Source organism: Dendropsophus ebraccatus, chromosome 7 (genome assembly GCF_027789765.1).
Source record: "Dendropsophus ebraccatus isolate aDenEbr1 chromosome 7, aDenEbr1.pat, whole genome shotgun sequence".
Lineage (NCBI taxonomy): Eukaryota > Metazoa > Chordata > Amphibia > Anura > Hylidae > Dendropsophus > Dendropsophus ebraccatus.
In genome coordinates, this window is record NC_091460.1 from 148,064,024 (window position 1) to 148,089,247 (window position 25,224).

Consider the following 25,224-nt stretch of genomic DNA (forward strand, 5'->3'; position numbering starts at 1 on the left):
AATCTGGGGCCCACAAACCATCTGTTTTAGATTGGAGCATTTTCTGGGATGTTTGTCACCCCAAAATATACGTATGTTCCAAATTATTTGCCATAACATGGAACATGGCCGTATATTGGCACATCGGGGACCCACAAGAAGAATCTGACTCTTCATTTTACGGCCGTTACCGTTGTGTGTGGGACGGAAGAGACATTCCCCGTTATGTAAAGTGAGGTTATAATATATTTTCTCAGAAGTAAGAAGAACTTTTTCCATTGAAAGCTACAGTAGGTGATAGAAGGCCGTAATCTTATAAGAGCTCTGTGCTCCCCACCTTATAGCTAGCTTCACACAATGTCGTTTTTTGGCCGTTCAACAGCCGTCTTTTTGGATGTCCGTCATTTTGAGGTCAAATAACGTTCGTTATTTTGAAATCGGAGACGTCATTGCTAAATAACAGATGTTATTTGACCTCAAAACGATGGTAATCTAAAAAGAGGCTGTTGAACGGCCAAAAAACGAGCTTGTGTGAAGTTAGCCTATGTCTGTGTAATAATTCACCAGTAATTGCCAGCCATGAAATTCATTACCTCAGTCTCTTACATGAAATAGGAAGCAACTTGTAGGGAAAGTCCCCAGAATAATATGTGTATATGATGTGTGTGAACATGCAGCGTGCCGGAGTGTGGAAGAGAGTGAGAGGAGAGGATGATGATGGTGGTTGTAGTTGTATGGGGTGTAGGTGGTTAGGCCTCTCCTGTGTGTAGCGCTGAGCTCCTGAGTGAAGGAATGAGGAGAGGATGGTGGTGGTGGTTGTAGTTGTATGGGGTGTAGGTGGTTAGGCCTCTCCTGTATGTAGTGCTGAGCTCCTGAGTGAGGGGATGAGGAGAGGATGATGATGGTGGTTGTAGTAGTAGTATAGGGTGTAGGTGGTTAGGCTTCTCCTGTGTGTAGCGCTGAGCTCCTGAGTGAGGGGATGAGGAGAGGATGATGATGATGGTGGTTGTAGTTGTATGGGGTGTAGGTGGTTAGGCCTCTCCTGTATGTAGTGCTGAGCTCCTGAGTGAGGGGATGAGGAGAGGATGATGATGATGGTGGTTGTAGTTGTATGGGGTGTAGGTAGCTAGGCCTCTCCTGTGTGCAGCGCTGAGCTCCTGAGTGAGGGGATGAGGAGAGGATGATGATGGTGGTTGTAGTAGTAGTATAGGGTGTAGGTGGTTAGGCTTCTCCTGTGTGTAGCGCTGAGCTCCTGAGTGAGGGGATGCACATAGGGCTGCAGAGTGAGTGTAATGCTGTACCTGCTGGGTCTTGTGGTGCACTGCAGCCTTACTGACTGACTTGTCGCGGTCTCAGGTGGGCAAGAGGGTTTCCACAGGTGCAGGTTACTCTCTGGCGCTTCCCTGTACTCTCCCTCTTTTCTGGGGGCCACTGCAGAGGTTTTTAGGGGGGCTGCACCTGTGTGTTAGGTGGTTAGTGGTGGGGACCTGTAGTTCCCCCGGGATCAACCCCAAGTACTGCTGTCCGGTACAATGGCCCTGGATGGTGGTGATGTGGTGCAGATAACCAGGACAACAGGGAGACAAAGAGGGAGGCAGGGGAACAATAACTCCTTTACTGATAACCGTGCAGGCTCTTGTACAGTCCAGTTACTTACAGTTCTCAATACTAACGGCCGTGAATGGGTTACTGTGCCCGTGGAAAGACTGGTGGTGTATGGAGAGATGATGGTGGTGTATGGAGAGATGATGGTGGTGTGTGGGGGGATGGTGGTGGTGTGTGGGGAGAGATGATGGTGTGTGGAGAGGTGATGGTGGTGTGTGGAGAGGTGATGGTGGTGTGTGGAGAGGTGATGGTGGTGTGTGGGGAGATGGTGGTGTGTGGAGAGATGGTGGTGGTGTGTGGAGAGAGATGATGGTGGTGTGTGGAGAGATGATGGTGTGTGGAGAGATGGTGGTGTGTGGAGAGAGATGATGGTGGTGTGTGGAGAGATGATGGCGGTGTGTGGAGAGAGATGATGGTGGTGTGTGGAGAGATGATGGTGTGTGGAGAGATGGTGGTGGTGTGTGTGGAGATGGTGTGTGGAGAGATGGTGGTGGTGTGTGGAGAGTCTGGTGGTGGTGTGTGGAGAGATGGTGGTGTGTGGAGGGATGATGGCGGTGTGTGGAGAGTCTGGTGGTGGTGTGTGGAGAGATGATGGTGTGTGGAGAGATGGTGGTGTGTGGAGAGATGGTGGTGTGGGGAGAGATGATGGTGGTGTGTGGAGAGATGGTGGTGTGGGGAGAGATGATGGTGGTGTGTGGAGAGGTGATGGTGGTGTGTGGAGAGATGGTGGTGGTGTGTGGAGGGATGATGGTGGTGTGTGGAGAGATGATGGTGGTGTGTGGAGAGATGATGGTGGTGTGTGGGGGGATGTGGTGGTGTATGGAGAGATGATGGTGTGTATGGAGAGATGATGGTGGTGTGTGGGGGGATGGTGGTGGTGTATGGAGAGATGATGGTGGTGTGTGGAGAAATGATGATGGTGTGTGGAGAGATGATGGTGGTGTGTGGGGAGATGATGGTGGTGTGTGGAGAGATGGTGGTGTGTGGAGGGATGGTGGTGTGTGGAGAGATGATGGTGTGTGTAGAGATGATGGTGGTGTGTGTAGAGATGATGGTGGTGTGTGGAGAGATGATGGCGGTGTGTGGAGAGAGATGATGGTGGTGTGTGGAGAGATGATGGTGGTGTGTGGAGGGATGATGGTGGTGTGTGGAGAGATGGTGGTGGTGTGTGTGGAGAGATGATGGTGGTGTGTGGAGAGATGGTGGTGGTGTATGGAGAGATGATGGTAGTTTATGGAGAGATGATGGTGGTGTGTGGAGAGATGGTGGTGGTGTATGGAGAGATGATGGTAGTTTATGGAGAGATGATGGTGGTGTGTGGGGGGATGGTGGTGGTGTATGGAGAGATGATGGTGGTGTGTGGGGGGATGGTGGTGGTGTATGGAGAGATGATGGTGGTGTGTGGAGAGATGGTGTGTGGAGAGATGATGGTGGTGTGTGGAGAGATGGTGGTGGTGTATGGAGAGATGATGGTGGTGTGTGGAGAGATGATGGCGGTGTGTGGAGAGATGATGGTGGTGTGTGGAGAGATGATGGTGGTGTGTGGAGAGATGATGGTATGTGGAGAAATGATGGTGGTGTGTGGAGAGATGGTGGTGGTGTGTGGAGAGATGGTGGTGTGTGTGGAGGGATGATGGCGGTGTGTGGAGAGATGATGGTGGTGTATGTGGAGAGATGATGGTGGTGTGTGTGGAGAGATGATGGTGGTGTGTGGAGAGATGGTGGTGGTGTGTGGAGAGATGGTGGTGGTGTGTGTGGAGAGATGATGGTGGTGTGTGGAGAGATGGTGTGTGGAGAGATGATGGTGGTGTGTGGAGAGATGATGGTGGTGTGTGGAGAGTCTGGTGGTGGTGTGTGGAGAGATGATGGTGTGTGGAGAGATGGTGGTGGTGTGTGGAGAGATGATGGTGGTGTGTGGAGAGATGGTGGTGTGTGGAGAGATGATGGTGTGTGGAGAGATGGTGGTGGTGTGTGGAGAGATGGTGGTGGTGTGTGGAGAGATGGTGGTGGTGTGTGGAGAGATGATGGTGGTGTATGGAGAGATGATGGTGGTGTGTGGAGAGATCATGGTCTGTGGAGAGGTGGCGGTGTGTGGGGAGATGATGGTGGTGTGTGGAGAGTCTGGAGGTGTGTGGAGGGATGATGGTGTGTGGAGAGATTATGCTGGTGTGTGGAGGGATGGTGGTGTGTGGAGAGATGGTGGTGTGTGGAGAGATGGTGGTGTGTGGAGAGATGATGGTGGTGTGTGGAGAGATGGTGGTGTGTGGAGAGATGGTGGTGTGTGGAGAGATGGTGGTGTGTGGAGAGATGGTGGTGTGTGGAGGGATGATGGTGTGTGGAGAGATGATGGTGTGTGGAGAGATGATGATGGTGTGTGGAGAGATAATGATGGTGTGTGGAGGGATGGTGGTGTGTGGAGAGATAGTGGTGGTGTGTGGAGGGATGATGTTGTGTGGATGGAAGATGGTGTGTGGAGAGATGATGATGGTGTGTGGAGGGATGGTGGTGTGTGGAGAGATGGTGGTGGTGTGTGGAGATGATGATGGTGTGTGGAGGGATAATGGTGTGTGGGGAGATGATGGTGGTGTGTGGGGAGATGGTGGTGGTGTGTGGAGAGATGGTGGTGGTGTGTGGAGAGATGGTGTGTGGAGAGATGATGGTGGTGTGTGGAGAGATGATGGTGGTGTGTGGAGAGATGGTGTGTGGAGAGATGATGGTAGTGTGTGGAGAGATGATGGTGGTGTGTGGAGAGATGATGGTGGTGTGTGGAGAGATGGTGTGTGGAGAGATGATGGTGGTGTGTGGAGAGATGATGGTGGTGTGTGGAGAGATGATGGTGGTGTGTGGAGAGATGGTGATGGTGTGTGGAGAGATGATGGTGGTGTGTGGAGAGATGGTGGTGGTGTGTGGAGAGTCTGGTGGTGTGTGGAGAGATGGTGATGGTGTGTGGAGAGATGATGGTGGTGTGTGGAGAGATGATGGTGGTGTGTGGAGAGATGGTGGTGGTGTGTGGAGAGATGATGGTGGTGTGTGGAGAGATGGTGGTGTGTGGAGAGATGATGGTGGTGTGTGGAGAGATGGTGGTGTGTGGAGAGATGATGGTGGTGTGTGGAGAGATGGTGATGGTGTGTGGAGAGATGATGGTGGTGTGTGGAGAGATGGTGTGTGGAGAGATGATGGTGGTGGTGTGTGGAGAGATGATGGTGTGTGGAGAGTCTGGTGGTGTATGGAGAGATGGTGGTGGTGTGTGGAGAGATGATGGTGGTGTGTGGAGAGATGGTGGTGGTGTGTGGGGAGATGGTGGTGGTGTGTGGAGAGTTGGTGGTGTGTAGAAAGACTGGTGGTGGTGTGTGGAGAGATGGTGGTGGTGTGTGGAGAGATGATGGTGGTGTGTGGAGAGATGGTGGGGGTGTGTGGGGAGATGGTGGTGGTGTGTGGAGAGTTGGTGGTGTGTAGAAAGACTGGTGGTGGTGTGTGGAGAGATGGTGTGTGGAGAGATGATGGTGGTGTGTGGAGAGATGGTGGTGGTGTGTGGAGAGATGGTGATGGTGTGTAGAGAGATGGTGGTGGTGTGTGGAGAGATGGTGGTGGTGTGTGGAGAGATGGTGTGTGGAGAGATGATGGTGGTGTGTGGAGAGATGATGGTGGTGTGTGGAGAGATGGTGGTGGTGTGTGGAGAGATGGTGGTGGTGTGTGGAGAGATGGTGGTGGTGTGTGGAGAGATGGTGGTGTGTGGAGAGTCTGGTGGTGTGTGGGGAGATGATGGTGTGTGGAGAGTCTGGTGGTGTGTAGAGAGACTGGTGGTGGTGTGTGGAGAGATGGTGGTGGTGTGTGGAGAGATGGTGTGTGGAGAGATGATGGTGGTGTGTGGCGAGATGGTGGTGGTGTGTTGAGAGATGATGGTGGTGTGTGGAGAGATGGTGGTGGTGTGTGGAGAGTCTGGTGGTGGTGTGTGGAGAGATGATGGTGGTGTGTGGCGAGATGGTGGTGGTGTGTGGAGAGATGATGGTGGTGTGTGGAGAGATGGTGGTGGTGTGTGGAGAGTCTGGTGGTGGTGTGTGGAGAGATGATGGTGGTGTGTGGAGAGATGGTGATGGTGTGTGGAGAGATGGTGATGGTGTGTGGAGAGTCTGGTGGTGGTGTGTGGAGAGTCTGGTGGTGGTGTGTGGAGAGATGATGGTGGTGTGTGGAGAGATGGTGGTGGTGTGTGGAGAGATGGTGGTGGTGTGTGGAGAGATGATGGTGGTGTGTGGAGAGTCTGGTGGTGTGTGGGGAGATGATGGTGGTGTGTGGAGAGATGATGGTGGTGTGTGGAGAGATGATGGTGGTGTGTGGAGAGATGATGGTGGTGTGTGGAGAGATGATGGTGTGTGGAGAGATGATGGTGGTGTGTGGAGAGATGATGGTGGTGTGTGGAGAGATGATGGTGGTGTGTGGAGAGATGATGGTGGTGTGTGGAGAGATGGTGGTGTGTGGAGAGATGATGGTGGTGTGTGGAGAGATGATGGTGGTGTGTGGAGAGATGGTGTGTGGAGAGATGATGGTGGTGTGTGGAGAGATGATGGTGGTGTGTGGAGAGATGATGGTGGTGTGTGGAGAGATGGTGATGGTGTGTGGAGAGATGATGGTGGTGTGTGGAGAGATGGTGGTGGTGTGTGGAGAGTCTGGTGGTGTGTGGAGAGATGGTGATGGTGTGTGGAGAGATGATGGTGGTGTGTGGAGAGATGATGGTGGTGTGTGGAGAGATGGTGGTGGTGTGTGGAGAGATGATGGTGGTGTGTGGAGAGATGGTGGTGTGTGGAGAGATGATGGTGGTGTGTGGAGAGATGGTGGTGTGTGGAGAGATGATGGTGGTGTGTGGAGAGATGGTGATGGTGTGTGGAGAGATGATGGTGGTGTGTGGAGAGATGATGGTGGTGTGTGGAGAGATGATGGTGGTGGTGTGTGGAGAGATGATGGTGTGTGGAGAGTCTGGTGGTGTATGGAGAGATGGTGGTGGTGTGTGGAGAGATGATGGTGGTGTGTGGAGAGATGGTGGTGGTGTGTGGGGAGATGGTGGTGGTGTGTGGAGAGTTGGTGGTGTGTAGAAAGACTGGTGGTGGTGTGTGGAGAGATGGTGGTGGTGTGTGGAGAGATGATGGTGGTGTGTGGAGAGATGGTGGTGGTGTGTGGGGAGATGGTGGTGGTGTGTGGAGAGTTGGTGGTGTGTAGAAAGACTGGTGGTGGTGTGTGGAGAGATGATGGTGGTGTGTGGAGAGATGGTGGTGGTGTGTGGAGAGATGGTGATGGTGTGTAGAGAGATGGTGGTGGTGTGTGGAGAGATGGTGGTGGTGTGTGGAGAGATGGTGTGTGGAGAGATGATGGTGGTGTGTGGAGAGATGATGGTGGTGTGTGGAGAGATGGTGGTGGTGTGTGGAGAGATGGTGGTGGTGTGTGGAGAGATGGTGGTGGTGTGTGGAGAGATGGTGGTGTGTGGAGAGTCTGGTGGTGTGTGGGGAGATGATGGTGTGTGGAGAGTCTGGTGGTGTGTAGAGAGACTGGTGGTGGTGTGTGGAGAGATGGTGGTGGTGTGTGGAGAGATGGTGTGTGGAGAGATGATGGTGGTGTGTGGCGAGATGGTGGTGGTGTGTTGAGAGATGATGGTGGTGTGTGGAGAGATGGTGGTGGTGTGTGGAGAGTCTGGTGGTGGTGTGTGGAGAGATGATGGTGGTGTGTGGCGAGATGGTGGTGGTGTGTGGAGAGATGATGGTGGTGTGTGGAGAGATGGTGGTGGTGTGTGGAGAGTCTGGTGGTGGTGTGTGGAGAGATGATGGTGGTGTGTGGAGAGATGGTGATGGTGTGTGGAGAGATGGTGATGGTGTGTGGAGAGTCTGGTGGTGGTGTGTGGAGAGTCTGGTGGTGGTGTGTGGAGAGATGATGGTGGTGTGTGGAGAGATGGTGGTGGTGTATGGAGAGATGGTGGTGGTGTGTGGAGAGATGATGGTGGTGTGTGGAGAGTCTGGTGGTGTGTGGAGAGATGGTGGTGTGTGGAGATGATGGTGGTGTGTGGAGAGATGATGGTGGTGTGTGGAGAGATGATGGTGGTGTGTGGAGAGATGATGGTGGTGTGTGGAGAGATGATGGTGTGTGGAGAGATGATGGTGGTGTGTGGAGAGATGATGGTGGTGTGTGGAGAGATGATGGTGGTGGTGTGTGGAGAGATGATGGTGGTGTGTGGAGAGATGATGATGGTGTGTGGAGAGATGATGGTGGTGTGTGGAGAGATGATGGTGGTGTGTGGAGAGTCTGGTGGTGGTGTGTGGAGAGATGATGGTGGTGTGTGGAGAGATGATGGTGGTGTATGGAGAGATGATGGTGGTGTGTGGAGAGATGGTGGTGGTGTGTGGAGAGTCTGGTGGTGTGTGGAGAGATGGTGGTGGTGTGTGGAGAGATGGTGATGGTGTGTGGAGAGTCTGGTGGTGGTGTGTGGAGAGATGGTGGTGGTGTGTGGAGAGTCTGGTGGTGTGTGGAGAGATGGTGGTGGTGTGTGGAGAGATGGTGATGGTGTGTGGAGAGATGGTGGTGGTGTGTGGAGAGATGATGGTGGTGTGTGGAGAGTCTGGTGGTGGTGTGTGGAGAGATGGTGGTGGTGTGTGGAGAGATGGTGTGTGGAGAGATGATGGTGGTGTGTGGAGAGATGGTGGAGGTGTGTGGAGAGATGATGGTGTGTGTAGAGATGATGGTGGTGTGTGGAGAGATGATGGTGGTGTATGGAGAGATGGTGGTGGTGTGTGGAGAGATGATGGTGGTGTGTGGAGAGATGATGGTGGTGTGTGGAGAGATGGTGGTGTGTGGAGAGATGATGGTGGTGTGTGGAGAGATGATGGTGGTGGAGGGATGGTGGTGGTGTGTGGAGAGATGATGGTGGTGGTGTGTGGAGAGATGATGGTGGTGTGTGGAGAGATGATGGTGGTGTGTGGAGAGATGATGGTGGTGTGTGGAGAGATGATGGTGGTGTGTGGAGAGATGATGGTGGTGTGTGGAGAGATGATGGTGGTGTGTGGAGAGATGATGGTGGTGTGTGGAGAGATGATGGTGGTGTGTGGAGAGATGGTGGTGGTGTGTGGAGAGATGATGGTGGTGTGTGGAGAGATGATCTGCCTCAGACCTTGGTCTGTCAGTACATTTGGGACGCTGGTTCTCTGTGATCCTGTGGACCTCTCCCCCAATGGTGCTTGAGTGTTTCCCCCCATGTCAGCTAGGGATACTTTCTGCCTAGTGCTTCTAGGCCGGAACTTTCGGGTCCTAATAAATCTAATCCCCCCCCCTCCCGGTTCCTGATCTGAGGACTCCCACTGACTATAGTTGTGCCGGCCTTTTCCTGACTATGGAAGAAGCACCGGACAGACCCCCCCCCGCAGTCTCTCTTTTGTCTCACCTCCAGCTGTTCTCTTGCTGTTCAGCTTATAATACACTTTTCCTTGTTCCCCTCTTTCAGCAGTTTTCCTCTCCTTGCTCTGTGGTGTTGTCTCCTTCACAGTTACCCATCTTGTCTCAGCTTATACTTAGCCTGTCTTATACTTAGACAGGTTACATAGGAACATGTTACCTTATGGAACATATAATAAACCACTTGTGGACAGGCGCCATCCTCAGCCCAGCCGGTATACTACAGGTACACACCCTAGATAAATACCTGAACCGATCCTATATTCCAGCAGCATATACACTAAGGGGGACATTTAAAAAACATTTAAAAAACGCCGGACTTATAAATGTCCCCGCATCTCCGGCGCTACGGAGATTTATGTAGAGGCGGACTGCCTCTACATAAATCCCGTGCGCGTCGGTGCGCACAGCCGAAAACCTACGCCACCTGAAAAGTGGAGTAGGTTTTCGGCGTATCTTTTAGTTGAAAAAAATGATAAATCGCGCAAACTCTGAGTCCGCTCCCCCCGTTCCGACCCCCCCGGCGTACCCAGCTTAAAGTGCCGATATGCGAATATTTTATTCGCAAATCGGCCATTTGTGTATAAAATCATTCGCATATCGGCACTTTACGCCGAAATTAAACAGTACGCCGGATGATACATGTCCCCCTAAAGTGCATAAATACACTATAAAAGTCCGGCTGGAATCACACCTGTCAGGATTTGTGCCGAAACCAGAAGAGGATCCAACAGGACAGAGAAGCTCACGTCCTCTTCGTATATTCTCCATCCTATTGGAATCCACTTCTGGTTTTGGCACAAAAAACACAGAAAGGCTATGCTCACACGCTGCTGAGTGGATGGCCGCCATTTAATGGCAAATAACAGCTGTTGTTTTAAAATAGTAGCAATTATTTGCCATTAAATGACGGCCATCCACTCAATTTCAGCAGTGTGTGAACAGAGCCGCCCTGTGTTTTCAAGCCACTCCTGATTTTGGTTGCAAAATACTGACCAAAAATACTGTGTGTGGGAGCATGGCCTCAGGCTTAGTTCACACAACGTAAAAATAAGGGTAAAATACGGCTTGAAATAATGATCATGTTCTTTATTTCAGGCTGTATTTTGCTCTTATTTTTATGTTGTGTGAACATGGCCTTTTTTATTGGTGTTTTTCCAGGATTTTAAGGCAGTGTGAAGCAGGTGAATTTATGTTACTGGTGCGCTGCTGCTCCTCTACTTCTTCATTGACCTCGGCAGAGTTTAAGCACCATTACGGCCTCCGCACCCAGATAGTTCTGAACAGTGTTTTGCTTTTAGAGATTGCCCTGGTATAGGGGACACTGCCGGACATCGCCCTGGTATAGGGGACACTGCCGGACATCGCCCTGGTATAGGGGACACTGCCGGACATCGCCCTGGTATAGGGGACACTGCCGGACATCGCCCTGGTATAGGGGACACTGCCGGACATCGCCCTGGTATAGGGGACACTGCCGGACATCGCCCTGGTATAGGGGACACTGCCAAACATCGCCCTGGTATAGGGGACACTGTCGGACATCGTCCTGGTATTGGGGACATTGCCGGACATCGCCCTGGTATTGGGGACACTGCCGGACATCGCCCTGGTATAGGGGACATTGCCGGACATCGCCCTGGTATAGGGGACACTGCCGGACATCGCCCTGGTATAGGGGACACAGCCGGACATCGCCCTGGTATTGGGGACACTGCCGGACATCGCCCTGGTATAGGGGACACTGCCAGACATCGCCCTGGTATAGGGGACACTGCCAGACATCGCCCTGGTATAGGGGACATCGCCCTGGTATAGGGGACATGGCCCTGGAATAGGGGACATTGCCGGACATCGCCCTGGTATAGGGGACACTGCCGGACATCGCCCTGGTATAGGAGACACTGCCGGATATCGCCCTGGTATAGGGGACATCGCCCTGGTATAGGGGGCACTGACAGACATCGCCCTGGTATAGGGGACATCGCCCCGGTATAGGGGGCACTGACAGACATCGCCCTGGTATAGGGGGCACTGACAGACATCGCCCTGGTATAGGGGGCACTGACAGACATCGCCCTGGTATAGGGGACATCACCCCTGTATATGACGTGACATCTATCTGCTGCTGCCGGATGGTTTCAGTCTTTCTCAGCCTCTTTCTGTCGCACACAGCTTCTACACATCCGCCTGTATTCCTCGGTGTGAACCTGTGTGGTTATTGTTCCCTGACTCAGCTGGTTGTGTTAATGGTGTGATAGCCCCTCCTGCCCCTCCTCACCGCCCCTCCTGCCCCTCCTCACCGCCCCTCCTCACCAGCCCCCTCATCTCTCACTCAGCTGATTGATGCTGGAAGGGTGGGAAACAAGAGCGGATCTCACTGCTGCATCCCTATCCCACAATGCTTTGCATAGGCTGCTGCAGTCTTTCACTAGCAGCTTCCGAAGGTAAAAGATGAACTGACTGGGGCTGATCGGGGACTCCCATGTAATCGGTGACCCAGAACGCATTTTTATTTCCCTCGGATGACGACACATCTGCTGTCTTGTGGCCGCTGTGTTTTCCTTCGACGTCACGGCAGCCTCCGTCATTAGTGCAGCCTCCCTGGTGACTGCAGCCTCCTCTATGGAGATGGCTTGGATTCTGTGATTCGCTTTCCTCTCCCATCTCGGCATCTGGGAATATTGTGGAGCCGCCTCAGTTATGCTGAATCCCCTGGGATTTTCTCCACCTTCTATCTGCGACAGGATTGCTGCTCCGGCTGCTCGCTGACTCTCGTTATTTCTCCACGACGATGGGTAGGTGGTGGTGGTGGTGGCGGTGGTGGCTGCTGTTCGGGTGACATTGCAGTTTTCCAGGATAATGGGGATTGTGCAGGTGCACCTGTCTGTCTGATACAGCTGCGAGCAGATAGGAGGGGAGGATGGAGAAGCCTTGAGCGCTGCCATGTCTCATGGAATAGATGGATATACTCTTCTATATGCTCTATAGGGATATTTTATTATTAAGTCAGGCAAACACAAAGCCGCTTCCCCGGCAGAGACTGCCACCCCTCCCTGGTGTAATTGCCTGTGTTGAATGTGACTGCACAGGGTTGGATGGAAGCCGCTTACAATGGCTGGAGATGAATGGAGATGGCAGCCCCCTGACCTTGGGAGCCTGGGTGGGAGGCAGCTGGCAGGGCAGAGATGACAGCCTCCTGGCAGCTCCCTGCATTCCCTGGGAAGCCGCTGGAATTTCTCTGGATTTACCATTTCTTTGTATTACGTCATATTTTTATTGATGTTGCATTAATAATGATTAATGGGATTTGTAAATCAGTAGCCGGGATCCTGGTGCAGATATCTGCGTGTGCGGCCGTCAGTATCACCGGACTGTGCGACAGCTTATTGTTTCCCCTCCTATATTTCCTTTCATCATTGTGTCAGTCTGCGCCTTGTTTTGCATCGGGGTTTAGGCCCTCCTGGTGCTGGGGATGGCACGGTACCCCCTGTATGCCATAATGTCCATACAGTAAGTGGTGGCGTGTCCCATCTGATGCCATAATGTCCATACAGTAAGTGGTGGCGTGTCCCATCTGATGCCATAATGTCCATACAGTAAGTGGCGGCGTGTCCCATCTGATGCCATAATGTCCATACAGTAAGTGGCGGCGTGTCCCATCTGATGCCATAATGTCCATACAGTAAGTGGCGGCGTGTCCCATCTGATGCCATAATGTCCATACAGTAAGTGGCGCCGTGTCCCATCTGATGCCATAATGTTTATACAGTAAGTGGCGGCGAGTGCCATCTGATGCCATAATGTCCATACAGTAAGTGGCGGCGTGTCCCATCTGATGCCATAATGTCCATACAGTAAGTGGTGGCATGTCCCATCTGATGCCATAATGTCCATACAGTAAGTGGCGGCGTGTCCCATCTGATGCCATAATGTCCATACAGTAAGTGGTGGCGTGTCCCATCTGATGCCATAATGTCCATACAGTAAGTGGTGGCGTGTCCCATCTGATGCCATAATGTCCATACAGTAAGTGGCGGCGAGTCCCATCTGATGCCATAATGTCCATACAGTAAGTGGCGGCGAGTCCCATCTGATGCCATAATGTCCATACAGTAAGTGGCGGCGAGTCCCATCTGATGCCATAATGTCCATACAGTAAGTGGTGGCGTGTCCCATCTGATGCCATAATGTCCATACAGTAAGTGGCGGCGTGTCCCATCTGATGCCATAATGTCCATACAGTAAGTGGTGGCGTGTCCCATCTGATGCCATAATGTCCATACAGTAAGTGGCGGCGTGTCCCATCTGATGCCATAATGTCCATACAGTAAGTGGCGGCGAGTCCCATCTGATGCCATAATGTCCATACAGTAAGTGGCGCCGTGTCCCATCTGATGCCATAATGTCCATACAGTAAGTGGCGGCGTGTCCCATCTGATGCCATAATGTCCATACAGTAAGTGGCGGCGTGTCCCATCTGATGTCATAATGTCCATACAGTAAGTGGCGGCGTGTCCCATCTGATGTCATAATGTCCATACAGTAAGTGGCGGCGAGTCCCATCTGATGCCATAATGTCCATACAGTAAGTGGCGGCGTGTCCCATCTGATGCCATAATGTCCATACAGTAAGTGGTGGCGTGTCCCATCTGATGTCATAATGTCCATACAGTAAGTGGCGGCGTGTCCCATCTGATGTCATAATGTCCATACAGTAAGTGGCGGCGTGTCCCATCTGATGCCATAATGTCCATACAGTAAGTGGCGGCGAGTCCCATCTGATGCCATAATGTCCATACAGTAAGTGGCGGCGTGTCCCATCTGATGCCATAATGTCCATACAGTAAGTGGTGGCGTGTCCCATCTGATGCCATAATGTCCATACAGTAAGTGGCGGCGTGTCCCATCTGATGTCATAATGTCCATACAGTAAGTGGCGGCGTGTCCCATCTGATGCCATAATGTCCATACAGTAAGTGGCGGCGTGTCCCATCTGATGTCATGGATGGGGATTTTCTTCTACCTAAGCGTTTCATGCATATTGCACTCATTGCAGCATTGTACAGAGGCGCCCCGCAGTTCTCTAGCACGGAGTTGCAGGGCTCCTTCGTATGTATAAAGCCTTCGGCCAGTTTCACATGTTCTCCTGCCATATTATGGCCACATCTCCCTTCCCAGCCACAAGTTTAATGACGTGGACTGACAGCATCCTAGGGATCCACAGTGCCAGTCTGGGGGCCCATACATATTAGAGCCGTATTGTTGTGTCCAGACCAAAGAGTTGATGACCTAAAGTGACAGCTGTCCGTTTGGGTCATCAGACAGGTGTTTTATGTGTTTGTTGGAACGTACGGTGGTAGCGTAGAAGCAATAATGCAGCCATATTACGCCCATGTGAAGCCGGCCTTGGGGTCCATTATCCCTCGGGAGCCATAATACAATCACAAATCTAGGGGAAATCTGCGTTAGAAGGCAGCAGCCAATGAGCGGGTGGCAGAGATAATGAAGCGATTTGCTTATTACTGTAAATTCCCTCATCCCTCCCTGTACTATGTGAAAGCTGAGCTGTGATTGGTTGCTATTTGCTATGTGTCCGATCTTTGTCTCGGACAGAGCGATAAATCTGGGCCAGTGGGTCCGGCCTGGAGTAACACCACCATTATTTTTCCTTTTCTTTATTGGCAGAAGATCCGAGAGAGAATAAAATATATAAGAAACTACAGCAACACTTGGTGACCCAAGTTTTAGGCCTCAGTTTAGTTCTGATGTATAATAAATGTATAGTTGTTATATGAAGCCGTGTGCGCGGACGTCTTACAGAATGCTCGGTGTGGATATTCAGATCTGAGTACAGTATAACACGTGAGCAAGAGTGTAAGATCTGCGTTCATCATGTATTGTGTTCTTAGGGTCCTTCTACAAGGTCCAATATTCGGCCGATCAGCGCTCGGTCAGCGCTCGCTTGCAGAACCTTTAAACAAGGCGCTATTGATTGCACGTCTGACATTGTTATCGGCCGCGCATCTCCTCCTGTTTAGACAGATGACGGTGACTTTTACGGCCGCTCATCAGCTGATCTCTGACCCCTTTTTTTTTACTGGCCAGTTATAGAGGGAATGAGCTTTTCTAGGAACAATCGATAGACATAATCGACCTGTGTAAGATCCGCCGTGTACGCAGAGGTTCGGCAGCTCCTCATGCTTTCTGGAAGAGGATGGAACATCCAGTGCGTCTCTGTTATATTGAAGCTTTACAGGCAGAAGCGCTTTAGCTCTGGGTTTTGGAGGATCTCCCCCCACCTCAGCTCATGTCTATAGCGCCCCCACTTTTCTCTTGAGGGGCGTTTGTCCTAATTCAGAAACACAATTACTTAACTACAAAGGGATTGAGGCTGATGTCCCTGAGCTTTGTTTCTATCCAGCTTTAGGCTGCGTTCACACTACGTATATTTCAGTCAGTATATTTCAGTCAGTATTGCAACCAAAAACAGGAGTTAATTAAAAACACAGAAAGGCTCTGTCCACATAATGATGAAACTGAGTGGATGGCCGCCATATAACAGTAAATAACGGCCATTATTTCAATAAAACGGCCGTTGTTCTAAAATAACAGCAAATATTTGCCATTAAATGGCGGCCATCCACTCAATTACAACATTGTGTGAACAGATCCTTTCTGTGTTTTTAATCCACTCCTGGTTTTGGTTGCAATATGAGGACCACAATACTGACTGAAATATAAATATACTGACTAAAATATATACTGACTGAAATATACGTAGTGTGAACGCAGCCCCAGGCTGCGTTCACACTACGTATATTTCAGTCAGTATATTTCAGTCCATATTGCAACCAAAACCAGGAGTGGATTAAAAACACAGAAAGGCTCTGTTCACACAATGTTGTAATTGAGTGGATGGCCGCCATATAATGGCAAATATTTGCTGTTATTTTAGAACAACGGCCGTTATATTGAAATAATGGCCGTTATATACTGTTATATGGCAGCCATCCACTCAATTTCATCATTATGTGGACAGATCCTTTCTGTGTTTTTAATCCACTCCTGGTTTTGGTTGCAATATGAGGACCACAATACTGACTGAAATATACGTAGTGTGAACCCAGCCTTATACTTACGGTTTGCATCCAGGTTTGTCGCTGTTTGTCAGAAATAAGAAACTGTTGTGATTCACCCTCCATGATTAATTCTTTCTTTGTGAAAATGGGAATGTTCAAACCTGGCCTCGTCCGGGCCGCAATCTAATATATTCTAGACCAATTTCTGGTGCAAACTAAAGTGGCTCCTAGATGGTACAGGCACGTATAGTGATGGATGCACCAAGGCACACGAGAAAGACGTGTATAACCGGACGCACGGCTAATTAAATCAACAAGATTAGAATCATCTTGGCAAAAAGCAGCGGAACAAAGAAAACCGCACTTAGGGCGCCTTCACACGTACCGCTCCACAACGGATTTCACGCTGCGAGTTATACAGCAAAGAGTTAATCTGTACCGTCAGCCACGGCCACTTAACTCAGCATCTGCCGGGATAACAAGTGAGAACATTACCTGTCCATGCTCCCGTCTGCTTCTCCGGTTTCCAGGTAACTGCCGTCCCGCTCAGCCAATCGGTGGGTGCGGTGGGACATCAGTGACCCGGGGGCCGGAGAAGCAGGCAGGAGCGCAGACAGGTAATGGCTTGTTATCCCGGCAGACGTTAAGTGTCCGTGACAACATTCATGTAGCGGAATGGAAATCTGCTATGAGAATGTAGAGCCCATTGGCTGTAACAGTATTAAGTATCGCTACGGATATAGCTGTGGATCTCGCAGCATGAAATCCGCTGCAATACTGTATGTGTGAAGGCACCCTAAGGGCCCTATTACACGGCCCAATATTGATGAGGAAGCAAGCGCCGACCCAGCAGATCTGTGCTCGATTTCTCCTTGTTCCCCGCCCACTGTCGGCGATATTACATGCACGGACATGGAGCGTGGACGTGTATAAACCGGCCACATGAGCTGCCCCCGGCATGTGTAACAGATGGGTCTGGACTAGATCTCTTCTCCGCCATGCAGTCAGTCTCTGGCAGAGCCGTGTATTATCCGGGGGTGGACACCAGCAAAAGCCATTTGTGCTTCCGCTGCATTTCTCTTCTGCCGAGCAGTTTGTCTGGAATTCACCGGAATATTCCTGATACTCTGACAGGTTATCACTTAGTGCCGGGAGGAGGATTCAGCTATGTACGTCTTACTTTTAGGCTATGTTCACACAGTGTGTACTTTATCACAAGATTGGCTGTTGTTGCTGATTTAAACAACAGGTTTTCTTGTAATAAAAAAATAAACCGCATTGAAATCAATGCAAACAGCAGCCATATTGTACTGTATTGAACAATGGCCGTTGTTGTATACGGCTGTGGACATAATTGACAGTTCGCACATACTGTTACTAATGGTGGTAAGGATAGTGTCACCGCACATTTGTGTGACCAAAGATTTTCTGAATGAGAACCTGTGCAACAAATGTCAGATGTCATGATGAGAGAGGAGGCGGTGTTCCCCTTAAACATCTGCTCTTCCATTCTTCTACTTTCCCTGCTCGATAGCGATCGTTTCATCAGTGATGGCCGCTGGTATGGGCCGAGACTATCAATCCATAGAGAAGGGGAGCTCACCATTGCTCTCAATGAGGCGTGAACACTATCCCCTCTGAGAACTGCTGAGCTGACGGTCTAGGCCTTGGTTAGTAGTAAATCGAGTAAACGAAATCAATGGTACAAATAACTGGTGAATGTGGGAGAAAGGAATAAAAAGCAGATGAATCACCAGAACCATGATGACTGATGGTTGTTATGTGCACCAAATTGTCGGCATTGTGTACCATGTGGTGCTTGTGGATCAGCAGATTATATATATATATAATATATAATATGTATATATATATAGTTACAAACACAGACTTTCTTCTCCCATCAGAGTTTGGTAGAGAGGGAGCGATGGTATCCAGAGCCGCTTTGTAGACGCTATCCCTCTGCTCTTCTGACCCCTCTCTGCTGCTTGTATCACATCACAAGAGCCAGTAAGAAGTCCTGGATGGTGGACTTAAAGTGTATCTCTCATGTAAATGTCATTTTTCAGAAGTATCAATAGCACAAGCGAAATTCTGTAATAGGTTTTATTAATTATCATTATTCCTTCTGTACTCAAAGCTGTTTTTCTAATACTCCCCCCCCCCCTCCCCTTATCTGTGTCCATTATGGTCTATGGAGAGGGGAGGGGTCGAGGGAGCACGGAGAGGAGAAAAGTCAGCCCTGCACAGCACTGCATCCTGCAATCTTCTCTCATGAAGATCCCAGATAAGTTCTGAGCTTTCTGACCTGTGAATCCAGCATCTTATGTACCCAGAGAGTCTCCAAACTGTACAACTGCTTCTCTTCTCTCCCTGCTCACTCATCCCCCCCTTGGCCCCTCCATAGGTTATAACTCAGCAAACCTCTCTTCACTTTGCTCCTCTGTAATGAAGACGACTTTGCCTGATAATGAGCAGATAAGAAGAGAGGGGGGGGGGGGGGGGTCTGGGAAATAGCTTTGTGAGTACAAAAAAAGGATTTCCTGTGTAATAAAACCTATTACAGGGTTTCTTATGTCAGATTACACTCTAAATAGGTTATCATGTATTTTTGTTATGCCAGAAATAATAATAAAGTAGGTTGCTAGAATAAAAAACACCCTTTTCATTTTCTTCTGTAATTTCTTATGGTATCTGCCTCTGACGCGGCTCATAAATGGTTAGCGGTATTGGGGTAGCTGCACAGGTGACCTAAGAAGGGATTAACAAGCTAAGAAGAAGATTGTGATATCTGGTGGAATTATGTGTAGGAATGACTCCAGTTCTGAGAGGAGGAAGAATATCCCCTCAATCTGCTGAACGTAAGACGATTTTCGCTTTTCATTTACTGATTTAATCCTCCATATTGTGGATGTGAGCGGAGGAGTTAGACTAGAGTGATCGGACTCCATAGACTCCAGATCTACCAGGACTAAACAGCCGCCATGACGCCTCTCCTTCTCTAATGAATAAAGCCCCCTGCGTCCCCCGAGTCACCGAATACAGATTTCTGCTTTTATTATCTCTTAGACGTTTTATGTTTCTTTCCTGAAGATGTTCAGAGCAGGGAAGCAGAGAATTGTGGGTGACTGAGGATTTCCAGAAGTTTCTTCTTTACGAGCTTCCGTATTTGTTTCCTTTCTATTTGTGCAGTTACAGTAAATCTAGCGGCCATATTGATCACTTATAGACGGGAGGAGGAGGAGGAGGAGATGCGGCCTCCATCACTGATGTCTGCAATCTGCTGCACACACAAGGACGGAAGCGTCTTTGTTCTTTAATACCTGGTTATCTAACATTTCCATGTAGCGTTGTTGGCAGTCGATACAGGACGGGATTTGGGTGAGATTGCAGGGCGGTTTTATTTTCTGGTTACCGTGGCGCCCAGTTTTTCTCCTATTATACTTTCTATTGGACTTTGCTCATGTGATGAATTTATCCATTACAACAATTATTACAGATTTAGAAGAGAATCTGTAACCAACATGAACTGAACCCTGGTACTTCTGCCCTGGATGTGACCGGCCGCGGCTTCCATCCATTCGATGGGGATTGTTATCACATCATCAGTTCACATTCTAGGTTAAAAAAAAAAAGTTCTGTGCCAGATATAAACTTTGGTGGAGATTCCCTTCTGAGTAGGATGACACCTGAACATACATAAGGCCTTTACACAGAGAGATTATTGAAGCCAAAGCCAGGAAGAGACTATAAACACAGAACAGCTCATGAAGGAAAGACTGAGATTTCTCCTCTTTTCACAACCATTCCTGGCTTTGGCTCCAATGATCCCCTAAGAGGCAGGAGCTCTGTGACTGTGGGTGCCAGTAATGGACCCTCCGAGTGACACAATAATGACCCCCATCGGGTCTCATTGGCAGAATCTATTTGAAATGGGTGATCCCCCTTTTGTAGAGTTAAAGACTGTAATTTTAGGAGATTTGTTCATCCATTATGGCCGACAATAGCCGCTTCTGTCCTAGAGGCATCTACAGTCGGAGACCTGGATCCATGATGTTACCAGCCGGCAGTCTGTAGACGGGTCTGGCGGGATAGAAGAAACCTCTGAGATTATAGGACTAATGTCCACAGGGAACAATGATAAATAAGGAGCCAGTAACTATGGTTATAACGCCGCCTCGTCCGCCGTGTAGACGTCTGCTGTTCTCAGTGTCGGTGGATCTGTCCGTCTTATCGTCCTGTCCGCACTCCAGTCACTGGGTAGTCGCTGCAGAACGGCCGCACAGTCTCCTCTTTCTATGTCACTGCATGGCTGGTATACACGGGGCGGGAGATTGTGCTGAAATGGTTTGGTGTTGGAGCGGTGTGACAGATGAAAGCTACGCACCTCCACATCACCTCTCACTATCGCCATCTATCACCTCTCACTATCACTCAGCAGGGTCAGGGATGGGCGGGGGAGGGAGGTGGTGTTACAGCAGGGGAGGGGATGGGAGAGAGGAGGTAATACAGCAGGGTCAGGGATGGGAGAGAGGAGGTAATACAGCAGGGTCAGGGATGGGAGGGGGAGGGAGGTGGTGTTACAGCAGGGTCAGGGATGGGAGTAGTGAGTTGTTGAAGGGGTACTCCAGCGAAAATCTTTTTCTTTCAAATCAACTGATATCAGAAAGTTATATAGATTTGTAATTTACTTCTATTAAAAAATCTCAAGTCTTCCCATACTTTTTAGCTGCTGTATGTCCTGCAGGAAATGTTGTATTATTTTCAGTCTGACACAGTGCTCTCTGCTGACATCTCTGGCCGAGACAGGAACTCTGTCTCAGTTTTCTATGAATCCCCATAGAAAACCTCTCCTGCTCTGGACAAAAAGATTTTCACTGGACAATCCCTTTAAAGCTTGCTGCACTTCAGGGATTCGGGAAAGCCTCTTTGACTCTTTGTACTGTAGAATAAAGGCATCTTTCTACATTCTGGAAGTGCAGGTGAATATATGGAAGGTGCCAGGTGTCTCCCGGACCTACCGCTATATAACTGTCAGCAGTCTGGAATATGAATTGCAGCTGACAGATTCCCTTTAAGTATGTCTGTATTTTTGGGTCACATTACAGGGCGACCTTTGTTATGAGGGGAATTATTTCTTCATGGAATCTGCTATTTAGATGACAATGTACATTTGTGTTCTTCACATCTGTGTTTTTCAAGGGATTTTCCATGGAAATAACTTTTGATCTTTGGGAGTGAGTTTGGCTGCAGACTAATTCTGTGGGATGTGACCCGGGACACTCAGCAAATGTAAATGACAATGGCTGCCACCGGCCACGGCTCTGTATTCCTCATCAGTAACAAGATAGGATGCAGCTTTCCCAGGAATTATACATGTATAACGTATCAGTCAGTTGTATATAAGGATGAGAGGAGGCGTCTTACCGTATTGTGAATTCTCCAAAGTTATGTGGCATGAAAATGAAGGAACGGCCAAATGGAAAGATTGACGACTTTAGATGTAGACACCTGATAGGCAGAGATCCGGGTTATGTGTTTGTACCCCAGTATCTTGTTGGTCTTTGGATGTAGTTCCGGTTGCTGATACGCAGAGATCCGGATTACCTTGTTGGTCTTTCGGTCGCTGTTCACCTTACAGAGGGTCACGATGTCAGTGCTGAATATGCTGGAAAACACCCCCCCCCCCCCCCCCACGTATATGTCACCTGTGGAAGAGAAATACTGTAGTATGAAACGTCTGACGCATCTGATACCCATGGGCTATAATGATATCAATTCAACAGATACGGGAATTACTACGGGACACATCCAATACCTGTCTGTCTGTGACTGACTAGACGTACTCCTGTGGCCGCTGACTAATAGACCCCTGTAGAGAGGGGGTCCCCTTCAGTAGCCACACATCCCATGCTTGCCTATTATATAGCAGCCTCCCCTCAGAGGTAATATATCTCCCTATGTTATAGATGTAATTATATCACCGTTTTTCTTGCTCTGTAGTATTTGCTGTACAGCGATAACCTGCCCATGTGTGATGCAAATAAGCAGAACGGCCATAAATAACCCCGCTGTGATTAGTTACCTCAGAGGCCGCGCTTATTTTGCATTTGTGTCGATTTGCATTATGACTATGTCCTGAGTTACTGTTTATAGCCCGAGAGGCCGGCGGCAGCGTATACCGTATTCCTGTATCACAGACAGGTCAGGCCACTGAGCCATCATACATCAGTCATGGTGCGTTACTATCTATGATGGGGGATGATGGAAGCTCCGTACCTCCGCAGAGCGGCTCTTTCTGCACCTCCTACACTTTGTGGTATCTGCCTATAGACATATCGTACGCCATAAACTTCTCACATTTCTAATAGACAGCTGAATAGATTCAGGGCCACTGCGTTTAAAGGGATCATCCAGTGCTTCAAAAACATGGCCGCTTTCTTGCAGAGACAGCACCGCTCTTGTCTCCAGGTCAGGTGCGGTCTGCAATTAAGCTCTATTCACTTCAATGGAACAGAGTTACAGAACCTGCAGCCAAACTGGAGACAAGAGCGGCCATGCTTTTGTAGCATCAGAGAACCCCTTTAATGCTGAATTAGATAGCTGTGATTTAGTTATGACACCAGAGTGTATACTGGAGGATAGTTTGCTAATCCTGTGCTATAAGTTCCTGTTTTTATACGCCCACCTTTATTATCCATACACCCAGTGACATGTTGTCCAAATGATTTTTTTTGTAACCTGGTGTTTCTCTCTCCCGTAGTGTGCAAGGTGGAAGGGAAGGTAACCCACATGTCAGTGGTCTAGGATGGCCAGTGAAGGCTCCAATATCCCCAGCCCTGTGGTGCGCCAGATCGACAAGCAGTTCCTAATCTGCAGTATATGCCTCGACCGATACAAAAACCCCAAAGTCCTTCCTTGCCTTCACACGTTTTGTGAGCGGTGAGTTACCTACTAGTTGTTCTCTTTTTTTAAGCTGTTTCATATAGTGTATATAAGGTTTATAGTGGAGATGGATCATGTTGCACCGGTAATAGAATTTATCGCACCCATAAACGTTACATATACGCAGCAGCCACAACCTTCTCTTTATGGGGTTAAAGATTTCTAGTCGAAAGGTCGTGTAAAAAACGAGATGGAAGAAACAATTTGTTATGATAGATATCAGAAACAGGACCTGAGATGGCCGAACATTTATTAACTGTTGTCCTAACGCTCCTTCTCCCGAACTTTCCATACAAGACGGGCTGCATCCATATTCTCCTGGACCCCCCATAGCTGTATCCATATTCTCCTGGACCCCCTATAGCTGTATCCATATTCTCCTGGACCCCCTATGGCTGTATCCATGTTCTCCTGGACTCCCTATGGCTGTATCCATGTTCTCCTGGACTCCCTATGGCTGTATCCATGTTCTCCTGGACTCCCTATGGCTGTATCCATGTTCTCCGGGACTCCCTATGGCTGTATCCATGTTCTCCGGGACTCCCTATGGCTGTATCCATGTTCTCCGGGACTCCCTATGGCTGTATCCATGTTCTCCAGGACTCCCTATGGCTGTATCCATGTTCTCCAGGACTCCCTATGGCTGTATCCATGTTCTCCTGGACCCCCTATGGCTGCTCCATGTTCTCCGGGACTCCCTATGGCTGTATCCATGTTCTCCGGGACTCCCTATGGCTGCTCCATGTTCTCCGGGACTCCCTATGGCTGTATCCATGTTCTCCGGGACTCCCTATGGCTGCTCCATGTTCTCCAGGACTCCCTATGGCTGCTCCATGTTCTCCGGGACTCCCTATGGCTGTATCCATGTTCTCCGGGACTCCCTATGGCTGCTCCATGTTCTCCAGGACTTCCTATGGCTGCTCCATGTTCTCCAGGACTCCCTATGGCTGCATCCATGTTCTCCAGGACTCTCTATGGCTGCATCCATGTTCTCCAGGACTCTCTATGGCTGTATCCATGTTCTCCTGGACCCCCTATGGCTGTATCCATGTTCTCCAGGACTCCCCAGGGCTGTGTCCATGTTCTCCTGGACCCCCTATGGCTGTATCCATGTTCTCCAGGACCCCCTATGGCTGTATCCATGTTCTTCAGGACTCCCTATGGCTGTATCCGACTTCTTCAGACACCGGTATTTAAATGTAGAATAATCAGACTTGAGCAGGCCCAAGTTGTGCTCATCTCTACTGACGTTCATGTATTCTTGATGGAAAAGGGAGAGGTGAGCCACAGCCGGACTGCTCTGGCACTATTTTACTTCCCTGAGAACAAAAGGGCAGGGAGGTAAAAATATCTAGCATAGCTGACATCAACTGTTGGTGGAGATCCCACAGGCTGCAATACTTCTACCAATGTCAGCTGATCCTACAGGAATACGCAAAAGAAGAGCCGGTGGAGCCTCATCAAAGAGTCTCAAAACTCCATTACACTGAATACGTCCCAGTTACCGCTGTCTGGGTAGCATAAATCCCCCATTTAAAAATAAAAACTTTATTAGCACTGTCATGTTTGCTTTTGTGGTTTTACTATGGCTAATCTTAAAGGGGTTTTTAAATCTCCACAATCTAAAGGTGCAAGCCATTGGATATAGTGCCAATATTTAAATAATACGTAATTTTTTAGGACAAACCTAGAAGTCTCTTCCTTTTAGTGCAGTAAATGCCCCCAGTGAATAGCAAAATGTCATTGGTTTAAGTTACTCAGGTTTATAAAAAGACGGCTGCTTTCCTTCTGAAACAGCACCACCCCTGTCCTCAGGCCGTGTGTGGTATTACAGCTCGGCTCTATTCACTTTAATGGAATAAAGCTACAAGACCACACTGAAACTGAGGACGGATATGGTGCTGTTTCTGGAAGAAAGCAGCTATGTTTTTCTAATCCCATATAAGCCCTTTGAATGTAGTCATTCCACAATCTGTGGCCAGGGTGAAGGAGAACCTGTCTGTGTTTCCTGGCGGGGAGAAAAGCATACGGCTGGAACCACACCGCCATTTCTTCATCATAAGTCTATGACCTCGCCAGGATTCTCTGCAGCCTTACATTATCGGCTCCATGTGGGTTGTAGTTTTGGCCTCTCGAAAAGCATGAGAGAAAACGGTAATATGTCATTGAGCGATGAGCAGCGACTCTG

The 25,224-nt window shown here is 49.4% G+C and overlaps 1 protein-coding gene across 3 annotated transcripts in view; it reads left to right on the forward strand.

Annotated features, from left to right (window-relative positions):
• The window catches only part of TRIM2 (tripartite motif containing 2), a 65,880-nt gene that overhangs the window by 24,043 nt on the left and 16,613 nt on the right, over nt 1-25,224 (forward strand). For 2 of the 3 annotated variants that reach the window (XM_069978710.1, XM_069978709.1), the window contains exon 2: nt 22,855-23,033. In XM_069978710.1, coding sequence (XP_069834811.1) covers nt 22,900-23,033 — 134 coding nt within the window. In that variant the 5' untranslated portion in view covers nt 22,855-22,899. Of the gene's footprint in view, nt 1-11,486; nt 11,811-22,854; nt 23,034-25,224 lie in introns of those variants that run through there. The other variant, XM_069978708.1, reaches the window with a different exon arrangement.